Genomic DNA, 24,828 nt, shown 5'->3' with positions numbered 1-24,828 from the left:
GATATATTTTATGTTTTTGTTCATTTTATTTGTCCATCCCGGCGGTGTATGTACTTTTCTGTGATTCAGTGTTTATTGAAATTAAATTATTATGTTAAATATACGTAAAAATGGGTTTAAATCGATAGCTGAGATACACTATATTTGGTATTTAGTTTCGATTTCAGCTGTTTATAGAAAGTGTATGAGTACCGAGATTTGATTACATTATAACTCGTGCTGTCAGTTATTGAAATTTCACACACGCGACCAGCCGCGCGTATGTATCATCACTGACATTAACAGTCACAATTGCGTTTTGAAATTTAGCTTTAATTGGCAACCAGACCACATTGACATGTCCCACTTGCTGAATGTTCAAATACTGCTCTTTTGACACTGCCCTTGTTGAATGGGTCATTTTTTTCGTTCATTCATAAAGGCTAATTTGTGTGTGTAGAATTAAAGCCTCGAAAATAAATCCAACCTGATGATATACGTTTAAAATCAAATAAATATACAGAGGCGCATATTCAGTTCATGTGTCAAAATATTTACAAGTTGCATTGTAAACTCTGTTTGTCTCTCTATACCTCTGTAACTAATTGATCAAATAGTTCACTTGGTTCGCAAACAACATTCATGTGACATCAAAGCCAACACTTAAGTTAACTATGCTATGCTACTCTCAACTACAAATGGAGTTTTTCATTTATTTCTACAATCGTGTTTTTGAGTTGACAATAATTATACTCACGTTATTGTTAGGATAATAACTTCCTATATTTTAATCGTGTTTTCTTTGATCGTACATTGGCCAGTAAATAGGTCTCAGATAAGGATTGAGACGCTTTCGTCACCTGCGAATTGGAAGAGGTACCAATTATAGAGGTAGGAGTCAGTCATGAATGAAATTGGTGGAGCCAAGCAAAAGCCTACCTGGAGGTCAAAGTAAATGTGTAACTTAAGCTCGCACATTTCGTAGCAATCTAAAGGTGATTTGTAATGGTATTGTGGTAATAACTTGGAACTTCAATAACATTAAGTCTGCAGTTGCAAAGTATTGAATTGAATACTACTCGAATATGACGCATGAAAGAAACACTGTAATAAGATAAAATGTGAAATAGAATCGATTAAAAAAATATTCCTTACTTGTTTAATGTAGTACGCACATTTGATTCTTATTGTGACAGATTTAATAAAAGAAAAAATTAATAAGTTGGAGTGAGAAGAGGATAAAACCCTTGACGATTGCATTCCAAGGAAAGATCGTATTTAAAGACAGGGAAATATACAAGTGGATATTATTTTTCTCATAACAATATTGATATTTTATGGAACTGTTCTGAGATTCTCTAATGAATTCGATATAATATGCGCAATTTAACAAAAAAACTATAGTGAATTAAAGAAAAGTAAATTGAATGTTGATTATCCTAAAAAATTAAAAATATAATTCTTTTCCAATTATATTTTTAATTCTTTCAAGTGAGCAAGTAATCAAGTGAATCAACTCTACACTTTTTGATCGCAGAAAATGCAAAATCAAACTAAACAAATGGGATACTCATTTTTTGAGTTATTATACAGTATCAGTAAGTAAAGACATTCCTTCCAACTATCACCATTCACCTCGGAGATGCTATGGAATATTTCGCTTTATATACTAACTTTCCGATTTAAATCCGTATAAGTGGCATTGTGCAATCCACCCTGAAGGTGTCCAAGTTAGGGTTTAGAAATTTGGAATTATCTACATTTTCATGTCTCTCCCTTATAATGGCACGAAAACCAATAATACAGTTGACTTCTAATCTAACTATGTACACATTTTATACATTGTATATTATACAAACGTTCAAGGGATAAAATTTAATGTTTTCATTTAAAAAAGGAGTTCTCTTTTCGTTTTTGATAATTTGACTATGACGTATATAAACGAATATATAACGTAAAATATACAATTTTCAGTACCTAATGGTTACATAAATGCAACATGTGTTAAAATCTGCACCGCTTCAGAACTAAACTATTATCCTTACAAGCATTTCAGATCATTTATTCTAAATAAGACCATATAATACAGTATTCATACAATTTATTTTAATGTAATTTGTAAAGTTATAGCTGCTAAAGGCAGTAGTATTGGTTTATAAACACAACAAAGCAGGCGCTATAATAGCACATTAAAGAACGTCCAATTTGGACGTTCAATTATCTAATAAAAAGAATAAAATCCAAATCGAATAATTCGGTGTCAACAAAAACTTTTACAAACCACAAATCTTCAGTGTTAAAAGGCATAATAAGAATTGAGGCCATTTTAAAAAGATTAGGGAATATTGGCGAGCTCTCAAGAATTCTATACGGATCTTTTATAATTTGCCTTTTTACAAAACTAATAGAACGATTTAATTTTTGACTGTAGCTCAACCAAAGACTGAGATGTTTTATATTTTCATAGTTTGATTTTGTGGTTTTAAAACTTCTCCAAATTTGTACACGTCAATTAGTTTAGAAAGTTATACATTTCCACTAGAATAGTATAGTAAACCCTTTAGATATAAACTTCTGTATGTATGTATGTAAAATAGATTTTTTGCGCAGAAATATGTTATGCGTGCATGTGATGCATGTACAGTTTTGTTGATTAAAGTTTTATTAAAATTAAATATATTATGTAAAATATCCAATAATTTACGTGGAAGTTTTTAAAAAGATATTTTCTACTTAATATAGTTAAGATTCCATTTTGGATCCAGCTGTTTATAGAAAATGTGTCAGTACCAAACTTGGATTAAATTATAAACCGTACTGTCAATTAAAAATTGAAGTTTTGCACACGTGACCAGCCGCGCGTATGTATCATCACTGACATTACAAGTCACAATTGCGTTTTGAAATTTGGCTTTAATTGGCAACCAGACCACATTGAAATGTCTCACTTGCTGAATGTTCAAATGTTGCTCTTTTGACACTGCACTAGTTGAATCGGTCGTTTTGTTCGTTCATCATAAAGGCTAATTTGTGTTTAGAATTAAATTCATGAAAATTTAGTCAACCTCACTATATGTATGCGTAAAATGAAATAACATATAGAGAGGTGCATATTCAATTCAAGTGTCAACATATTCGTGGATTGCAATATCAACTGTATCTCTCTGTACCTCTCTAATTGATGAAATAGTTCACTTGGTTCGCAAACAACATTCATGTAACATCAAAGTCAGCACTTAAGTATACAGGAGTTAACTATGTCATACTACTCTCACCCATAAATGAAGTTTCTACCTACAAACATATTTTTAAGTTGATAATTATTGTACTCCTGTTATCATTAGAATATAAAAAAACCTCTTATTTGTCAATCGTGAGTCCTATGACGTATATTTGCCAGTAAAAAGGTCTCAGATAAGGGTTGAAGGAATTGAAATGCAAGAGGTACCAATGACAAATGTAGGATTCAGTCATGAATGAAATTGGTTGAGCCAAATAAAAACCTACGTAGAGGTTAACGTAAAGGTGTAACTTAAGATCACAGATTTCATGGAACTATGAAGGTGATTTGTAATGGTATTGTATTACTAATTTTAATATGTATATCGAAGAAATTATGTAATAAGATCAGACAATAAATAGAGTCACTTTTGCAAATGTTTTTAACTTATTTAGTATGTAAATTTTATTCGTATTGTGAAAGAGTTAATAAAAGAAACATTTAATATGTTGAAGTTAGAAGGGGATAAAATCCTTGAAGATTTCATTCAGGGAAACATCACATTTAAAGACCGGAAAATATGAAAGAGGATCTTATTTTTCTCATAAGAATTTTGAAATTTTATGGAATCATTGTAGATTTTCTAATGAATTAAATATGTTTTGTGAAATTTAATGAAAACACTAAAACAAATTAATGAATCATTAAATAAACGTTGATGATCTTAAAAGATATCTAAAAATACTAAACAATTATTAGTTTTACCCTATTGTATTATTTTTGGAAAAAATGGTTCAACTGTACACTTTTTGATCGTTGAAAATGCAAAATGAAAATAATCAAATGTGATAAACAAATAACATGAAAAATAATATATCATTTTCACATAATATATTGTAATTAAATAGTATAAAATTTTATTAGGCTTGCAATGAATATAAAAACTTATTCTTTCAGTCAGTATTTAGTCAGTTAAAGTAGTCCAATCAGTTTACATTATTTCTGTTATCTGCTGATAACGATAATCTTATTGGAGTGTACTTTGCTAGGGACAACAAATGTTTTTATTGCTGCTATGTATATTACTCTCATAGTATTATAAATGCGGAAGTGCCTTCGTTTGTTTATTTTGCTTTCACGCGTAAACTATATAACCGATTCTACTGAAATTTTATATGCACATTCATGAATATACCTCGCATAAATATATGCCTATTCTTATTTCCAAAATCTCTCCGCCTACGCCCCACGTGTCTTGAGAGTAGGACAAAATCCTATCTTAATTTCATAAGTTGAGAAATATTAATCGAAAGAGCCGGTTAATAATTATGAACTCTGCTGTGTAAATATTGTTTATGGTAGCATAAAAAATGTTTTAAATTATGTTTACCACCATGTAGTAAAATTATAAATTTAATGGTACATTGTAGCAAATATTACAAAAACACAAATAAGGTTAGAATTATGATGACTATGATTTAAAGAAAACATAGAAACTTTGACACTGTGTATAAAATATAAGAAGGTTTTTAAGTTTAATAAATGGACAAAAAGAAAGAAAAAATGTAAATATACTAGAAAATGTCTAATAGATTCTGAAAATAATGAATTTTGGTTATGAGAACCGTGAAATAATATTTTAGAGGCTCGATTAAGAAGGACCACTTCACACTAGGCAGTGAAGACGCCGAACACACTGATTTTAACAAGAGTTCACTAGGTTACACATAATGAGTTTATGAACAGTGCATATTCAAATAAAGTGCAGAAAATAAACAGTTACCTTTGTTTTCATGAGAGGTACCTAACCGTAGTCTGCTGTTGTTGAGGGCCAGGTTGTGCTCAGAAAGTGTGGAAATAGGCTGCTGTCTTGTCGGCAGGCGTGAAGACGGAAGATGTCCTTCACGGATTCACTCACGCACAATACGACCGCAAACGAATAGTTCATAACACTGTGGCCAGTCCTGTAGAGTACGGTAGACGCGGGTGTCCGGGAGCAGAGACGTTCTGGTAGAGATTGCCAATCCAGAGCACTGACTTTAATGTTAATGTAAATGTACAACAAATAGAGATAAACTAATATTTTCAGTGAGAGAGTAACACATGGGGGAGAGAGTAAGTATGGTAAGCAGTGGCTAGAGTGTACATAAGTGTCCCAGGCGGGACCGAGAGTATAACGAGCAAGCGTGCCTACGCTTGCAAGGTGGGCAATTGATAAGTCAACCGTTGTGATTGGTTGGTGAGTGTACAGTAAACAGCTGATTCGGGAAACAATGGTTCATTGGTCTGTCGCTGTACGTGAATATTTTAATCCAGTAAGGAAAGGTATTGTAGGCACTAGGCCGCAGAAAGAGATATAGAATTAATGCAGTATATACAGTTTAGTAAAATAAAGGCAAATATAGAGTATAAATTGCCCCAAAAAATATATACATAATTAAATATATACATAATTATTGTTCAATAAAAGTAGCCTTTTCATATTAGGCAATAAAAAACAAGTTATTTAATGCAATAATACTTAACAGATTCTTTCTACTGCAATAACCAACATACATAAGAAAAACGAAAAGATATGTTCATAAAAGGTACGTAGAATATTTATCCCACATCACAGTTTGTTGAAGAAAGAATTTTCAGTAAAATATTGTCAATTCTGGGAATGCCATTTCCAAAAATATTAGTTATTTAAATAAAATATTTACAAATACAAAATTATAATGTACGTTTATTGAATTTAAAAATATTTTATATTGTTTACATACAGTACGTCTATATACTGAGTAAATGACTGATTCATCAACGTACAACAAAAACATGAAATATGGAGAAAAGGAATTTGGAAGGTAAGCTTATCTTATGCTCTAGGGACGCACTAGGTAGGATTTTTCCATCCGACAACTTGGGTCCGCCCCATTGCCTTCTGAACCCTTTGCACTCCCCGTCCGCATGACAGTACTTGTGATTTTCACTCCTCTGGCCACCTCTTATGGCCCAAGGTCATATCCTCTACAACACTGAATATTTTGTTGTGAGCCGTGTCGTTGCACTCCTCTGTCCATGTGTAGTGGCCGATGCTAAAATGCTCCTAAACTCCTCTGGCCACCTCTTATGGACAGTGACATTTAACTATATTACATTTTTGTAAATAATTCTGTTATATGTATAATGTTCTGCCATATCTTGGCTGATTCTAAACTATATAATCAACAAGATTATACAATTTTTGGAGGGAAATGTTATTTATCTGTTTCTTAAAATACAAAATAAAATAACCCTTTCTATTGATGACTAGACTATAGATGAATAAAATATTTTTTAAATAGTTTTATTAATTTTTATGCCACTTATTTAATGTAAAACAGCAGTAATAAATATGAAATAATATTTTTGAAGTCTGTTTTGTAAGATGATTGCTTTTTGAGAAATTCAGAAATAATTTTAGTTTTGTGAACTAATCTCTACATTAAATCAATATCTCCATATGATATACATTTTCAGATTGATTATTTTTATTTTTTAAATTTATTTCTACATAGCTATGTTGAAAAGTAGACCAGAAATTTTATAAAACAAAATTGATAGTTATTTTATTAAAATGGTAAAAAACAAACTGAATTACTGTCACTGAATGTCCTTTTAAAATACCTCTTTAAAATCACCTGTTGTTGTGATTGTGAATAACATGTCAGAGTGGAACAGACATCTGGCACCATCTATATTCAGTGTAGTAGAGGAAATGACCTTGGGCCATAAGAAGTGGACTGAGGAGTGTACGGACACAGCTGCGCCGAGAATTCACAGAGTGCAACAGGTAAAGCACCATGTCCACCTCTTAGGGACTGAGGAGTGCAAAGGGTTAAGCTGAGATAATTCCATCAAGCAACCCATTATGTTTAATTGATAAAGTTTGTAAAAGACAATCAACTGTTATATGTAAAAAAATTAAAATTACAAAAAATCCATATTTTTAAGTAATTGAAGTAATCATTTTAACTATATAAAAGTTGATAGACTTTCAGGCATAGAGTAAGCTAGACTGCAAAATATACGGATAATACAATTAAAGGATTAATTGAAAAAATATTCTTTTAATTCATTAGCAAATATTAAATATGCAATATAGATTAACGTAAGTCATAAAAGACACCATAGTTGTTTTTGACAGAAATATGTTTCTGAGACCTGATATTTATATCTTATAGAGCTACAAAGCAAATATAACTGTGCCGCCAGAAATATCTTAGACTAAAAGGTAAATTAAAATGGCTGAAGGAAGACGCCTTATGACCGAAGTAGTAATCTAATAACTGTGGATGTATAAAATGAAAAAAAAATGAAATGAAATGAAAAATGTCATTATTTACAGAGGCGAAGTTAGGACTTAAAAGTCCTCTCTACCACTTAACCTCCAAAGGTTAAGTTGTAGGTTGTAAGGTTAAGGTTGTATACATATATAACATTGATGGGCAAACAAGACAAATTCAACTTTATATTCAAAAAATCACTACACACATAAATATACATTTCTATCCTTTCTTGATCGGGTCAACAATGAAAACCTAATTTTGCCATCGTGAATTAATTATTTTAAATCAGATTTGCACATACACACGCAAAGACTACAATAAGCGTCGTAAGCAATTTCCCTTAACTTAAGAAGCTGTAAACCATGAACACTTACATGATATGTGCCTAAAATATGCCTTCTTACGTCTCTAAACTGTTCCACTCTCCGACTTCCGGCCCCAAAACACTGTTCTTTACTTAAAGCTAAAATGGATCAGAAGATTGGAATATCTTTCACTGTAACTTTCTCAGAAGTGTTATAATGTGATTTAAAAAGAATAAGGTCATGGTGTCTCTGCTTTACAACAGGAAGTTGCTTTCGAAGCCACAGGTAAATATATAGTTATATTATAGTTATCACCTGCGAAATGTAACGAGTTTTTAAACAAATGTGCGCTGTGTTTACAATTAGATTTTAAGTGTGGCGTATTTATATGTAGAAAATCAATGTTAGACGTAACTTTAAAATAATATGTTTAACTTTTAAATATTATATTCAACAATTCAGTAGTAACATTTCTTTTATTTGAGAAAACGGTTTCTTAATACAATGAACCAAAAGCGGTTTTATTTTCGTGTTTTCTATTATATTTCAACTCCTGGATGATTTTTATTTAGTTCATTTATAAGTTTCACAACTTGTCATAAAATACAATACGGTAGGTCCGACCCATATTATTGTTTTATGACAAAGAAAACTAAAAAAATAAAACACTAAAAAACACTCAAGTGTATTTCCGATGCAATGGAGAGATATTTATGGTATTGAATAATTTATACTTGAAGGTTCGGTGGATGGATGCTCTTTTCACCACTGGTAATATATTCTTCACCTGGAGATTGAACATACATCCTTGCACTGTTATTCCTAGAGAACATAAAATGAAATGAAAACAAAACTGCAAGAGTGTTGAAATACATACGCGGTTCACAGTTGTAACATCATATCCCCTCAGTATGCTAATTTTTAACAACTACCTATATAAATAAACTAAAAGACTGGGGATGCTGTAAATAGTGCCTATTTTTGACTATTACACATTTTTGGCTATTTTCATCAGGATGGGTGGCCTACAACTCAAAAATTACCAATTGTATTTGTGGCTCTTTAAAAGCTATATATGAAATATATAATTTTGGCACAATCAATGTCACTTTTTCCTTTTGTAATTAAACTTAGAATGGACCCATAAACATCAGTTTTATTAAGTAAAAACTCTGAAATAATATATATTGCTTATGAATGTTTTTTTTGTTTTGCTTACTACTTGAAAATGCAGGAATACCTGTTAAAATCTATGAGAAAGAAATTTTCTGCCAATATTTGTTTAAAATGTTAATCTAATGAATCCCCTTATAACATGTATAATTTCAAAATTCATAAAAATACTGTCTTCTGTCTGTTTGTGTGAGTCACAACCGTCCTATTGGGATTCAAATATAATTTCAGTGAGATCTTGTGGTGTTTCATGTGGATTTTATTGGGGTTTTGACGCTACCGCTTCCACAAATGATACTAGCAGTTTTTCTTTAGGCTATTCATGAGTTCGTCAATGGATGAATTTAATCATACTGAAGTCCTAAGTTAAGGAGTTTATAAAAATCAAAGCCGATTCAATGCAGCGAGTCTTCCTAAAGAAAAATATTAATGTAAAAACCTTTTTGTCATAGCTAGAGTAATTTGGCGTACCCACCTAGCTAACTTTTATTGGTTTTCAAATACTAACGTTATTTCAAGCGTGCATATCAAGATACTCCTGGAACACTGATTTGTTACAGAAGGTGTTTTTGTGGCAGATCAGAGTTCTATTGCTTTATAGAGATACATTTTTACTATTATAATGATACTAGCAGTTCCCTGCTTACACAGGTGTGAGAAGTCTACTTCGTTCAAATCAACTAAAATGGGTATTATAACAGTTTTCAAATTGATAGTAAAATTTTAATGTAATTTTTAATTTGATATCGGTATTGTAGCACTGATCCATCAAGCACTGCATACTTAATATTTGGTAAAATGAACAGTTAAAAGTATAGTTTTACTTAAAATTAGATTTTCTAATCTAGAATTTTCCTTTCTCTGGGCCGACAATTGACGAAAAGACAGATATAGACAGTGTTGTTACTATTAAGCTTGCTCTGTGCATTCAAGACTAAAAATTTAAACATATTGAAATACTTGTAAAATTAATTAAACTATATGGTTGAGCTGTCGTAAAGCAATGTCTACTACACAGAACAGTTCATTACATTTACAGGGCTCTTCAAATTAATAATATTTTTGTGTTGTAACGCTACTTTACATACCAGTGGGGCGTAGCCCGGAGTGATATTCAAAATTATAATAGGGCTATCAGTTAGCCCAGGCATCCTACAAATGTGCATGTAAACTTTCATTACAACCCGTCGAGTAGTTGTACGTGATTGAGTAACAAACAAACGAACAATTCACTTTCGAATTAATGATATTGGTTGGGATAGTGGAGGTGATACACTTGAGTAAGCAGTATACAAACTTCCTTAATCTATTCAAGGCCAGAGTAGTTTTTAGATTACTAACTAACTACTCAGATACATTTTCTTACTTGACAGATACTCTATACAGCATTCTCTCTCTTCCAAAGTTATTGATGTATCTACTTTTATAATCCTAGATAAAATCATTATTTACCTAGCTGATAGGAAATAGTAATACAACTCCATTAAGGTGTTGGCTTAATCGCTATAGACGAAAACCCATTTTCTTTTGTGAGGTCTGTCGTTGAATTTTCCTTCAGTGCCAAACGTAAAATTCATGTTCCCAGACTCAATATAAAATGTTATCTTGCAGTCACCTCTTTTATTCAGTTATGATTATTTATGATTATCATGAGTGGAAAACCTTTTACCATGGAGCGTGAACATGGTATATTCTTTTTCAGGGAATAGCACATCAGTTTATCTATGAATATTCATAAATGTTGAAATCTGCCCCAATTCCATAGATTTTGAACTTAATTCTGTAATTTTCATTCAGTAGTTGTTGGGATCTTACTTCCAGGTTCCCTCCAGTACTGGACTGATGTCACTCTATTCTTTCCTCTCGATATTGAAGCTAATAAACTTAGATTCCAACTGTCATGATTAATGACATCCATCATGTTCTTAAATTTAACGGTCTGTGTCATAAGGTTTTTTAAGTCTTCGGGGTTTAAAGCCTGGAAACTCTATTAACATTACGAAAGATCTTAAATTTCACTGTGAATAACAGTCTTTGAAGCAATATATAACTTAGGATCAGAATGTCATTACAATTTTTGTGCGTCAAAATAAAATGGAGAAGGTCCAAAATTGATTTTTCTCTGTTTCTGTTATAAGAAAACCGATTTGTAAAAAGAGATGTGATACGAAATCGGTATTCAAGTTACTTAAAATTTGAAGAAATCTTTGAGACCAGTCAATGACAAAATTTGTTTGTGTACAACTATTCCAAAAGTTCCTTGTATTTTGGATCAGTTTAAATTAGAATACACATAATTTGACATCCACATGATTTCGTAAATATATTAGGAAAACAAAACCTTGGAATATAGAAATACCAGCTAAATAATACGCTTCCAAAACGTAAGAATGTTAACAGATTAATCCCGCATTATTTTTTTAATATAAGTATAAAAATTGTAGATTTCATAGTGTAAGTTTCACGTCAGTTTTTTTAAACAGATGCAATTAAATCCTGTGATATTAAATAAATTCATAGAGAGCTTATTAAGCCAAATATTTAAGTACGATGCACAATTAACTCTGATGTAAAACTAATGTGTTGAAATTGTAACAGAGAGAACATCAAAAGCGTTTAATATGAGAGTGTAGTTTGGAAACAAACGGGACCGAGAGTACGTATCAACTTTTATTCTGCGGGATTAAGCAAACAAAAATCTCATTATAACTTCACCTTTGCAGTGCTTGATGTTTATTTCTGGCTTTGCAGGGATACCGTCAGACTAAGTTGAACAAAATCAAGCTGTAATTTCAGACAAAATTTAGTTTTCAGCCATTGGAATGTAACACTTCCAGGACTATTAAAGACCCGTGTCGTTGTTATTGACCTGTTTCAATATTCTCCATTTTCCAGACAAAACTAAAGATATTATATATTTATGAAAACAAGAGGGTCGGGAGCTCGGGGCCATATAAAACTTGCAGTGTTATCATGTTATGTAAATGTAAGAGTAACTTCGCGCGTCGTGGATGGTAACATTGGAGTCGTAGCGTAAGGCAATGTTATTACGTCTCTTTGCATACACTGAAATGTATTCTTGAGCCAATTCCATATTTAACGCTCTATTGGTCTTCAATTTTCCCTTATATATCAGCCATCTATTGACCTGTTTGAATTTAATATATACCATTTAATAGTTGTGTTAATGTTTTAAAATATCTCATTCCTCCTGTTTTTATCTCGTGGAACCTGTACGTATATAATTGTTTACTAAATATTCTGAGAATATTTCAGGCATAACTGAAAGTTCTAATGGTGAACCTCCGATGCGAGTTTTATATTAACAGTGACAAGATCTGAGATATCCAAACTTTGCTTATGAGGAACGTTCCTCGAATATCCAAAGTCGACCTCTGCGTTTTACTGTAATAGTAAAGAAATTAATAATATAAATATTTAAATTTCATATTGAAACTGATTTAAAAAGGAAATAGGATTCAGTAGTTTATTATCACTATGTACACGATGTGTATTAAGTGAGGCAATCACATTATGAAGTCTGGAGAGTATAAATGATACTGCTACAAACAGCTCCCCTGAACATTCTGTGTTTGACTTTATACAAACCACCAAATCTCCGCTGACTTTCGCATCACAGCACCGTTCCATTACTTTGAACGAGAGATTTTGTTTTTTCACCACCTGCACCCGAACAATGTTGTATATTTTGTTCTGTATTACATATCTGCGTGGATTTCAGATCTAATATTCTTATCTACAACACTATTGACTAATAAATTACAAATATTCCACAAAAGATCGAACTTTATTAGCTTATTTATATACTTATAACTCTGGAGCCAATACGAATTCAGTACGCCTTGAAAGGCGAGAACAGATTTATTTATTATCTTTGAATGATTTAATTGTCAATTCTAAGTCAATTTGCTAGCGATCGTAATTCGATAAAAACAATTTACTCAATTATCAGATGAGCTTTAAACAACAATCGGTAATGTAATTTTCAGTGTAATACACTAAGGTACACTATGCCGTATTTAACCAATTATAGCGTGTTGGGTTATTAAATTAATTACCTGAGCCAATACGTTCTTAATTAAACTATAATGATTTATTGCCTCACTGCTAATCATGAACGCAAGCAAATATATAAGCAACTGGGAGTTGGCGTTATATAGATTTTATAATAATTAAACCCCGAGATTTATATGACAGATAAATGAAAAATTTCAATAAATAGTAGTAGTATAATGTACTACAGAGTATTAAATTTTTAGCATTGTATTTAGCGAAATATTATTATTTTCTTTGGAATTAAATTTACTCAATACTTGATAAGATATTGAAGAAGATACACAAAAAAGTTGTTAAAAAGAGAATGATATGTTCTAAGCATTACACAACAGAATTTTTCTCTATGGAGTTGTGAACTTTTTAAGTGAAAACGCCCGTCCTAATAGTAAAAGATGGTGTACCATGCTGGTCTACGAACTTATGAAAGCTGGACCTTGTTTGAGCATCCTTTAGCCAGTTACAGAAAATTCTTGGTAATAGAAAAGAAAGTTGTGTTAAATAACATGTTGGTGGTAGTAGTCTCCTTATGAGAAGTACATATAGGCTATGAGTAATTTATAACTTAAAATCCGTCAAAGAAATAAAATAATAACTTATTACAAAAGTACTGGGTTTAGTAAGAATAAACGGCAGTTATATTGAAACGAAATGCCCCACCAACCTAGACTCGGCAGAGACTGTACAAGTATAAGATCTATTTTTGTACCAAATTTAAACTTGTTTGGACTTATTTTGGGACGTTTGTCGTTTCTACAAGCTACGTTATTTAGCATGTGTGCTATAATAGTGGTTGACAATATTTTAAACGTTTATGATACTCAGAATTGACTGTCTGTTAGCTTGTTTATTTCAGCCTTCAAAATACACGGTCTTAACCATTTCGACCAACTTAAATTTTACATTGTTCTAATTCAGATATCGATGGAGATGGATCATAAGATGACTAGGCTTTAGCTTTTGACAATTTACCGTGAGACTTCTATAAAACCCTTACAAAATACTTTCATTATATCAAAAATGGCACCAGAGACCTTTGTAAGATGGTACACTTCTGAAATTATATTCACAGTTGAAGAGTAAAGATGTATTTATTTCGTAATTCAATATTGATTTCCATTTTTATTATTGAATTAATTGCATTGCAAATTATTCACATTCTTTTTAAAAATTGCCATATGCCACTGTCAACAACAAATCAACCATCTGATATTCAGTGAAAGCAAGATGAACTGATCTAATACTTCCTTGTGAGACCAAAAATATTTAAAATGTCCAAAATCAAAGTTACACATTCTAAAAATAATTTTTAGAAACTGTAACATTTTGTGAATAAGCTTCAAATCAATGAATGAAACACCCTGAATATTTTTGCTTTAGGGACTGTTGGATTGAGTCAGAAACCATATCCTCCGAGAGTTTGGAAAGTTATATTGGCTAGAAACATTCAACAGCCGTATAATTGTAGAGTATGTAGCAATCATAGGCCGAATAACCACCTCTCACCATCAAATCACATACAGTGCCATTTATGAGCAGCAAAAAATACAATACACACCACTCAGCAACAACGCACATAGAGCACTACTTCACAGCATCAACACATGCTGTCCCACCTCTCAGTAGAAACTACCGAACATTACTACCATTAAGCAGAAACTACCGTATAGTACCACCTCTCAGCGGAACATACTGTACAGTACCACCTGTTAGCAGTAAATCCCACATACTACCAAATCTAGACAGCATATCCAATATAGTACTATTTCTCAACAGCAACAAATACAGTACCACCTCTCAGCAGTAACTCTCATACAGTACCACCTCTTAGCAGCAAATCACGTACAGTACCACCTCTCAGCAGCAGCTCACATACAGTACCACCTCTCAGCAGGAATTCACATACTGTGCAACCTCTCAGCAGCAACTTACATACTGTACCACCTCTCAGCAGGAATTCACATACAGTACCACCTCTCAGCAGCAGCTCACATACAGTTCCACCTCTCAGCAGCAACTTACATACTGTACCACCTCTCAGCAGGAATTCACATACAGTACCACCTCTCAGCAGCAGCTCACATACAGTTCCACCTCTCAGTAGCAACTCACATACAGTACCACCTCTCAGCAGCAACTCACATACAGTACCACATCTCAGCAGCAACTCACATACAGTACCACCTCTCAGTAGCAACTCACATACAGTACCACATCTCAGCAGGAACTCACATACAGTACCACCTCTCAGCAGCAACTCATATACAGTACCACCTCTCAGTAGCAACTCACATACAGTACCACCTCTCAGCAGCAACTCACATACAGTACCACCTCTCAGCAGCAACTCACATACAGTACCACATCTCAGCAGCAACTCACATACAGTACCACCTCTCAGTAGCAACTCACATACAGTACCACATCTCAGCAGGAATTCACATACAGTACCACCTCTCAGCAGCAACTCACATACAGTACCACCTCTCAGTAGCAACTCATATACAGTACCACTTCTTAGCGGCAACTCACATACCACCAACTGTACCGCCTTGAATAGCGTCGAAGTCCGAAAGCCTGACACGTTCTGGCTTGAAACCCATTTAAAAATCTAAACACATACTTATACTTGTACAATTACTGAGACAAGAGCGTATGGAGATAGGTGAATATGTTAGAAGTAGTGTCTGTAAGTCGAAGTTTGCTCCCTGAACAGGATTGGTAATTAAACAATACAAGATTTCTTGAAATATTTACAAACAAGAAGAAATTGCATGATGATTTATCAAGTATAACCTATATGATAAAATTGTATTCATTGAAAGTACTCCTTACTAATATTATGTTTTATATCAGTGAAAATTAAAGTAAATTATATATTGACATGTCTGTAAAATAAATTACTACATGCAAAACCCGTTTGAACAGAGTTAAATGTTTACCTCCAAGTAATTAAAATATCAGTGAGTATTCACGTCATTACCATGAATGAGGTCATTATTATTCATAGAGGCATTGCAGTTTACTCATCACAAGCTCTTTTATAATTGAACAATATACAAAGCTTTCCTGTTTATTTGTTTTAGGTAAACACTTCCTTTGATGTGTTGGAATGTACACCAATGAATTTGGGTTTCTATATGCACTTCTCTATTTAATACTGAATTAGTGTTGTTCGAAATGTTATACGTTGCTACCAGGTAATCACACAAAATAAGTAGTTTTACATCAAAATAAACTTCATTGTACCATTCCTAATATTTGATTGTGAAACAAGATTTATACTCCGGTTTCAGTTCTCACGAAGGGATTGATGTTTCCGTTCATAGACCTTTGGAAACTAAAAGATAATCAAGTACGCTATTGTGCTTATTAGCTTCTCTTATACTGTCCGCGCTCCACGAGATAATCACTGGGTTACGTATGGCCTATTCTGGAGTTGCAGGCGCTACTTCAAGGTTACAAGGCGTAGTGCGGCTGAGCGTTAGAATTAAATGAAATTTAAGAAATCCTTCTACTTTTAACTATAAAATGTTACAAAATTATTGTACTAATTTATTACTACTAAGTAATTACGAGCGTAGATCGTGTTAAAATAAAGTATATATTTAGGAATTTCAAAATCTAAAACTACGACAGTTAATTGTAACTGTAAGACTCATTTCAAGAATGGGAAATTTGTGCAAATATTTGCTATAGATAGTCTAAAATTATTGATAACAATAAATATTGAACCTATTTTACGATTCAGATAGTATTTTTCAATAGTGGTAAACGCCTTCAAAATAAAAGCATTCCGGTCCGATACACGACTTTACTACGCTCTGGCCCAGAGGTTGACTCGTGATGCACGGACTGTAGATGGAATGTAGATCTCCAGGAAAAGAATAATATTACAGATTCCTTTGTAGAAAATGTCATATTCCCTTTCGTCCTCCTTTGCAAGCTTAATTATACTTTCCCATATGCCAGGTAATATGTTGTGCCGCTTTATTGACTACAGCGTGCATATGCTCACATCATTGTAAACGGAATTTCAATATTCAATCACAAACAAATTTCAAAAATAGTGATTCATCAATCCTTGCAGGCAATCTTTATAAACCTTTCTTTATAGAAAATATTCAATACAGGTATATTTTCATTTAAACAGGTAGAAATGTATGATATATTAAATCTGCTACATGTAATTTTTTAACCTCGATCCATTGTAAAGAAATGGAATTTATATCGTAGTTATTACTTAGCCTTGTACTGAATTAAAACATGGTTTGGAATTGGATGAACTCTATGAATAATAACGTGTCGACTACATTTTATTATTTTAAATTTTTTATATTTATATTAATTTTAAATTGTATTTTTAGTACACCTCTATTTGAACATTTTGAGGGAGCAATTTTACTTGAGCTAAGAACACAATGTCAGAGGTATTTACCAAACTGTTATTGAGTATTCTACCTCCAAGGTAAAATAACGGAAGACAACTCTTTACTGTTGTATAAGCTAAAAGAACTATAACGAAGTCACTTTACAAAATGTAATATCCACATCCAAGCTATAATATTAGTATGCAAACTTCAGCCTCATTAATGACTTATACATCGTACTTTCTTCTTTCTGCAGCATTAAATACGAATTCGGTTGCGATTCTTTTGTGTTTTCACATGTTGGTTTTCAAAATCGGAGCAATAAATTTATTTAATAAATGTAATATAACCATTAATACTTAGTGTTTTTTATGAATATACTAGCCTAAACCCGCGGCTCCGCTCGCGTGGCAGTAGAGAGGGCTACATCAATCAAACATTATATATGTTTACAAAGAACAGCTGATTAAAAATTTGAAAAGACTCTTTTACTTAATAACATATGTTTGCTGCAATGCATTTCTTACGGGTATTTCTGTAACCAGTGGGGCGGAATCCTGAATCGGGAAAGGGATAAAAAGTATCCTATAACCTTCTACAGATCAAGACGAACAAATTAAAAAAAAATTAGGCGAATCCGTCCAGCCGTTTGTGAGTGATGCTGTTACACACGAACAGTTTCATTTATATATATAGATTTGTTATTAACAAAAATAGCATAAAAGATAAAGTGTAGTTGCTTAAAAAGATATTTAATTATATTTAAAAGTTTTCCAAGTGTTTATGCAACTTGAACGAAATACTACAGTCAAAATATTCTTGAAGTAATTATGGCTATTGGAAAATATTATCATATACGAATCTACTAATGAATAACAGATAATTGTGTTTAAAAACAATATTCTTATGTAGCTTTGACTACGACTTGGTTGTTATTGATCCATAGAACATGTCCAAGACTAAGTATTACACACATAAATATTTCCCTATAGCACGTTTCCATCACTGAATATCAAATATCTTTCTCCTTTCTCCATATTAGATAACATTAAAACAATAAACACTACAACCATCTCGTCTTTTCTTGTTATGACAGAAATTCACTTTAACCTAAACATACGGTCGTCCTGTAAGAATACCGCACACGTGTATTTCCGATGCAATGCAGAGATATTTATGGCACTGAATAATTTATACGTGAAGGTTGTAAGGATGCCCCTCTCACCACCGGTAATATATTCTTCACCTGGGACTTGGACATGGACCCCCGCATTGTTTTTCCAGGGAAATAAACTTGATAAAATTATATGAAATATTCTTCACGTTTATTTGCTATTGCAACCTAGATCGTAGTTCCAGTCACTGAATTAATACGTGTAACTTGGTAACGAAATAACTACTAATTATAAAATCGACTTTTATTATGACAACTATTTACTTGGATTACTCATTAATATCATCTCCAAATACCTTTGATACAATCTGAATGTTGTAAAATTTCAAATTAAGTGCATTAGTTCTAAGCATGTTTGGGTCTTCTTGTACGTTATTGTTTAACATTAAAAATTATATATTTAGTGAAAAACACAAAATACAGGAAAGGAATCATCTAAAGTGATGAGTTGACAATTCTTTATAGTAATTTTAGCTGAACACATCAGATAAGAGCAAACCTTGCAGGACATGTTAGGTCCTCTGTTCGTAACCATATTATGTGTACATGACAGAATAGTATACATTGGTATCCACTTGAAAATTATTTTTCAATTTCTACCATTTCTGTTATTTAAGGGTTAAGTGATGACAATGGATAGTAAAGATAACATGAAGACAAAAATTAAAGTAGAAAATTTAAGAAATATATCCATATAACTCCAATTTGTACCCTTCAAGACGTTTAATACATCTGTTGTAAGAATATTAATAGAACTACTTATCAGTAAGGTTGAAGAGTAATAATGGCTCATTATATAATTTTTAAATAGAATTTATATTACAATTAATTGTTATAATTATATAAATAATATGAAATTATCATCTTTAACAGCTTGTTTGAAAGTCCATTCCGAAACTATGCTAAATAATTTAAGTAAACTATTTTCCATACGATTAATTTCAGACACAATATCTTAACATTATCATATTCTCATTTATGTGCGAGGAGATTTATGGAAAGTCCCCGATTTGTTATAAGTGAAGAGCTATCAAACGCCTGATCACAAAAGCCATGAAGCGGCTCACTGGCGACCTTCTGACAGCGCGATCTAACAGCCACGTCTAGTATACTATAATTTACATGACCTGCGTAATACTAATGAATACTCTTCACTGTTCGTCACCAAGTACTAAATATTGTATTATTTGTATTTAAAGGTATACAGGTTGATTCAAATGTACAGTAAGTTGAACCCCTTTTAAACTAATTTTATTTGCGGCATTCCTACTAGCTACAAAGGGCTACGTTAATAATGATAGTTTTTACATTTTTGACTATCAGATGAAAGGTGGTTGGGTGTAACACAAATTTTCAATCAGCACCTATAGTTTTTTAACATATCGTTTAAAGGTCTTGGTTAGTAACAGTAATACACTTAAAAATTGAAATCAGACCACTCTACAAGAAATAGCAGCTCCAAACGTACCTGAGCTTTATTATGATTCATGATGTTGTGAATAATATTTAATTTTACAAATCATGATAAATCAATTAAAACAACTCTTTGGGTAGTTCCAGATAAGGATTATGTTATAGTGGTGGAAGAAGTTGGAAATTTTTGTTGTTTATTTAATACTTATACATGTTATCTAATCAGAATATAAGAGATATTCACAAATTTCTAACAATTCGCTTCAAAGGTCTGGCTTATTCAGTTACCAAATACTTAGTGCCTAGTGAGTGTAGTTTCAGTTTTTATTCAGAGTAGTGAGTAAACTTTTAATATTTGAGTTTATTGTATACGACCTGGTTAGTTGTAGGTGGTTGGTCGGTGAATGCAGACCTATTGTGACCTTTATTCTTTATTTCAGTTTTAGAAATTAGGTTCGTGTTTAGATCTGTAATAAATGCATGTTTTAGAGTTAGTAAAGTTGACACACAACATGGTGGTTGTGTTTTCTGACTTACGCTTTTCACAACGCTCTGGTGTAATTTGTTTATTTTAATCTAGTTTGTAATTATGTGTTAGGTTAGTATTTACCTGAAGAAGAGATCCGGTTTAAGATCTCGAAACATAGTGTTACTAATTTTTTTATATCACTGATCGATGGCAAATGTATGGTGGCACTGTGTTTAATATTATAAAATGTAAGGAACCATGTGTTTGGTTCCAGGTTCCACCAGGACCCAACCAGATCTCTTTATCTTAAAATCCTGTTTAATATGTACGGATTATAATGTGTATTAAAGTGATGATTTAAACTGAGACATTAATCATTTTTTAGAAATTCAATTAAATATGGCTTCTTGAAGTATAAATTTCAATGTATGAATATAAGCGTAATAACAATGCTATACTCTACGACTTCAATGTCTTCCTCCACATGTTCCAAGTTTTCCCTGTATTTACATAACACGATCTCACTGCAAGTTTTATGCGACTCTGAGTTCCCGATCCTCCTCTATCCATAAATAAATAACTTCAGTTATGCCAAATACGTGTATTACAACACAATTAGCGGAAATGTTTGTCACCATTTAATGGCACGTATTATACTTTATATAAAGATATAGGATTCTGTACAAAGTTATGTGATAGTTTCCATTTAAAGCCAGAACAAACACCAGCTACTGCTAGAAGTTATGATGAGATTTTTGTTTGCTTAATCCTCTAGAATAAAAGTTGATACGTACACTCGGCTCTGTTTGCTCCTCAAGTATTATTTCCTAACGTTTCTCGTGTCCAAAACTTTCTTTTATCGTCAAATTCAGTTTTATTCATATATTTCATTGTTGGATTTAGTTCTCTTTCACTAATAATAATTGCTCACAACAATTTCCTTAGATATTAATTAGCTATCCCTTCAGAAGAATTTGCTATTGCAGTCATCCTACAATAGTGAAATATTCGTATACTCGAGAATGTGTGCTCATTGCTGTGAAAAATACGCAAGAAGCATATTTATACCTAATGAAACAGGTACAGCATAAAATTATGATCTGGAATGTAGTTCATGTAAATTGGTCGGAAATTAATATTTGTCTAGCATTTACCTTGAACATTGTACTTTAAAAGTTTCCTGGTAACGCTTTAAATGGATTTAATCATTCATGCATGTACAGCGTCTAAGGTAAAAACACAGCTTATTTCTGAAACTTATACAAGACTCTAAGTTGTGAATATTAAAAACTAGTCATGGAAACGTCATAAATCAGAAAAGGTTTATTTACAGTGAAGAATTTTATAAATGTACAACTTCCCTCCGAAGGTAAATAAATTTACTGGTGATTTTATTTACCAGACGAAAGGAGTAATACTTTTTCAAAGGGTATTTCCAATCAGAATTTGAACATCGAGAACAACAGACGCATTGTTACAATTAATTGGTAAGCTATAAGTAAAAGCGTACGATATTTGCATAAGAAAGATCCATTTGAAATCAGGAAAGGTATTTCACTGTCTGTAAAGAATCAGTCAGACATGCGAAAGTGGATGTGCGCCGAAGCGTGAACTTATCTTGATGTGAAGAGGCCTCAGAAGTTCTCCGTTTAAACTACATAGAGAAATTTCATGGCAGGACCTTACTAATCAAAGTACACGGCATTCTACAACGTATCTGTTTTATACTTGTCTTATCTTTTAATACTTTTAACAGTCAATATTTGTATGTTTCATATCTTTTTTCATTTCATATCTTTCACATATTTTAATTTAAAAAATCAGATCAATAAGTATTATATTATTTTAAAAGCATTAACTTCTATGTATTTTAATCTAAACTTGCATCAAACGAGAACTATTTGTCTACTAAATATATAAAATCTTTGAAACATTCATTGAACACTTTAAATTTAACTTTATAGTCCTTAAGAGAGTCTTAAGAACTTAGTTAGAGTTTTTACAACTTTAAAATTTATTTGGTTTTTTTCAAAATACAGGATTCTTACCGTAGAATTTTACAATAGTATTTTTCTCTAAGGCCATAAATAGTGAAGTTTTAAAATTTTCATGTTTAAACTAGAACAGAATGGAGTACTACATAGGCAAATGAACTAGTTAGTAATCTGGCAAGAGTTACCTTAAAAAGTGTTTGTAATAATTTAAACATTTTCAACACTTATTTTGTTAATTCTTAGAAGCTTGAAATTATCTTATGTGATTTAAACGTGATTCAGATTTCAAAAATCTTTTAAGATACAGAACTATACAAAACATTTAGTAAATACCACATGCATTCCAAAACAGTTAGGCCTATTACTTTTTTGTTGGTACATAAATAACGATTTAGATATTTGTTTTTACTTGATATTGCAATGATGTTTTGATGTACCAAGTTAGCCAGTGAACTTAGCCGATATAGTTAACATCAATTTTTATACCAAGTTTAAACTTTTTTAAGCATATCCTACAAAAACGTAAGACCTAGAGTGTTTATTATTTGTGCCGCTATCCCCTACTGACCATTGCCCACCTGTTCTCTTTGTTTCAGATGATGTGCCGCGATACCACAGGAAATGCCGATACTGAGTTTCTCCACAGTCTCTTACGACCGTAGTGAGTATAATGTTTGTTGTGTAGTATTCGTGGTTCTCACCAGTAACATTGTTTGGGTTCATTTTTAACAGACTGGACTTAACCTGTGTACTTTGATTTGTTGACATTCAACTTGTGTTGTCAAGTTAGGCTCTAGACTATTCACCGCCAGTTATTTTATACTTCATTCTTTGTGTGTGCTTAATCTTATTTTAAGGAGTTTTGATTCCTGAAGTAGAAGATATTTCGAATCTTCAAAACATCTTGTTCTATCTTTATAACATATAAACATATCAACTGCCCGAAATCCTTTTATTTTTTACAAACAATTCATAATTACATAATTGTGAAGTTTTTCTTCATCAGTGTGATTACTTAAAGTTTATTTTACTATTCCTCAAGTTAAAGCGCCTCGTTTGTTGAAGTGTTCGGGAACTTCTTTATCCTTCTTTCTAAAATATACATGCATCTTATAGTGTACTGCTGTTGTAGATAGTATTATCATGATAAAACTTATGTACCAATTTGACAGTTTTTTTTTCTTAAGAAAGTTATCAGGTTAAGCAAATACAGATATAGCATGATGTCTTTTATGCCAAATTTGCATAATATAAACAATGAGATACGAAGTACAAAAGCTAGCCCCAGAAGAAGCATCTATGGATATACTTGTGGAAGGGGACCAGCTATTAGTCATGCACTCTTAGAAAAACTGACGTCAAGATTAAACCTTCTTCTAGGAGTAAAGCATGTGGATATTCATTATTTTTATGACAATCGTTTTTCCACATCATCTAAATGCTCTTTTTGTCACATCACATAAAATTTGTTCCATGGCTGACTATTTTCCGTCAGAATTCTATCTTCACATGCTCAACAAGTATTTGTGTAGCCCGTGTTGCAACCTAACCCCTCTAACCATTAGCAATGGAGATATTGCTGATATGAAAAAGTCTCTTCACGTACATTTCGAAGGTAAATACGAGATTAAGGTAATATTATTAGGAAAACCGTCATTAAATCAATAGAGCAATACAGATATTATTGATTTCACGAAAATCTAAAGGATATTAAACCAGTTAGAATGAAAATTACCATCCTGATGTCATGTTAATGTATTGAAGTACACTGTTTGGAAAAAGTAAACAATTTTCCATTATAAATAGTCCTACTAGATGAAATATTGCCATGGTAGCCTCTAGAGCCCAGTTTTCTTTGTACTGAAGGTTTGATTATTTTGACAACTGATATAACAGACAGTATATAAAAAATTACTTGAAATAAACTTTATGTAATATCAACTAGTAGATAATAGAAAAAGTCTTAGTGTAGTTGATCAGTCAAGGTGCTAGATAAATTTATTTTCTGTCTATCCCCCATCTCGTAAACGAAATGGCATATGAAGCTTCATTCCAATATAGTCTATACTGAGTTCTATGTAGGTACATGTCAATTCATGGGGTTAGAAAACTATTTTTTACATTTGTCCTATGGACAACTATGCAATACCTTAATATGTCATATGATTGCATTAAGTTTTTATCAATAATTGATTTAGTATTCTTTTTTTCTCGATCCCATTATAGTTACCTATGATGAATGCAAACAGAAACTGACGCCAGCCAAATCCCAAGGAATTTGTGTCATTCACTATCATCGAAGTCGATATTGTCAATAATCAAATAAATTTTCATGCAAGATTGCATA

At 32.0% G+C, this 24,828-nt stretch overlaps 1 protein-coding gene across 1 annotated transcript; it reads left to right on the top strand.

The window, feature by feature from the left end:
• Positions 1 to 6,884: 6,884 nt before the first annotated feature.
• LOC124361347 lies at positions 6,885 to 15,617 on the top strand. The gene is made up of 2 exons (XM_046815397.1): positions 6,885 to 7,013; positions 14,838 to 15,617. The coding sequence occupies exons 1-2, from the start codon at positions 6,885 to 6,887 to the stop codon at positions 15,615 to 15,617; spliced, it is 909 nt and encodes a 302-aa protein (XP_046671353.1).
• The last annotated feature ends 9,211 nt before the right edge of the window (positions 15,618 to 24,828 follow it).

This window comes from Homalodisca vitripennis, chromosome 4, assembly GCF_021130785.1.
Source record: "Homalodisca vitripennis isolate AUS2020 chromosome 4, UT_GWSS_2.1, whole genome shotgun sequence".
In the NCBI taxonomy this organism is placed as follows: domain Eukaryota; kingdom Metazoa; phylum Arthropoda; class Insecta; order Hemiptera; family Cicadellidae; genus Homalodisca; species Homalodisca vitripennis.
Note: the sequence above shows the minus strand (reverse complement) of the source record. Positions and strands in the feature narration are given on the sequence as shown.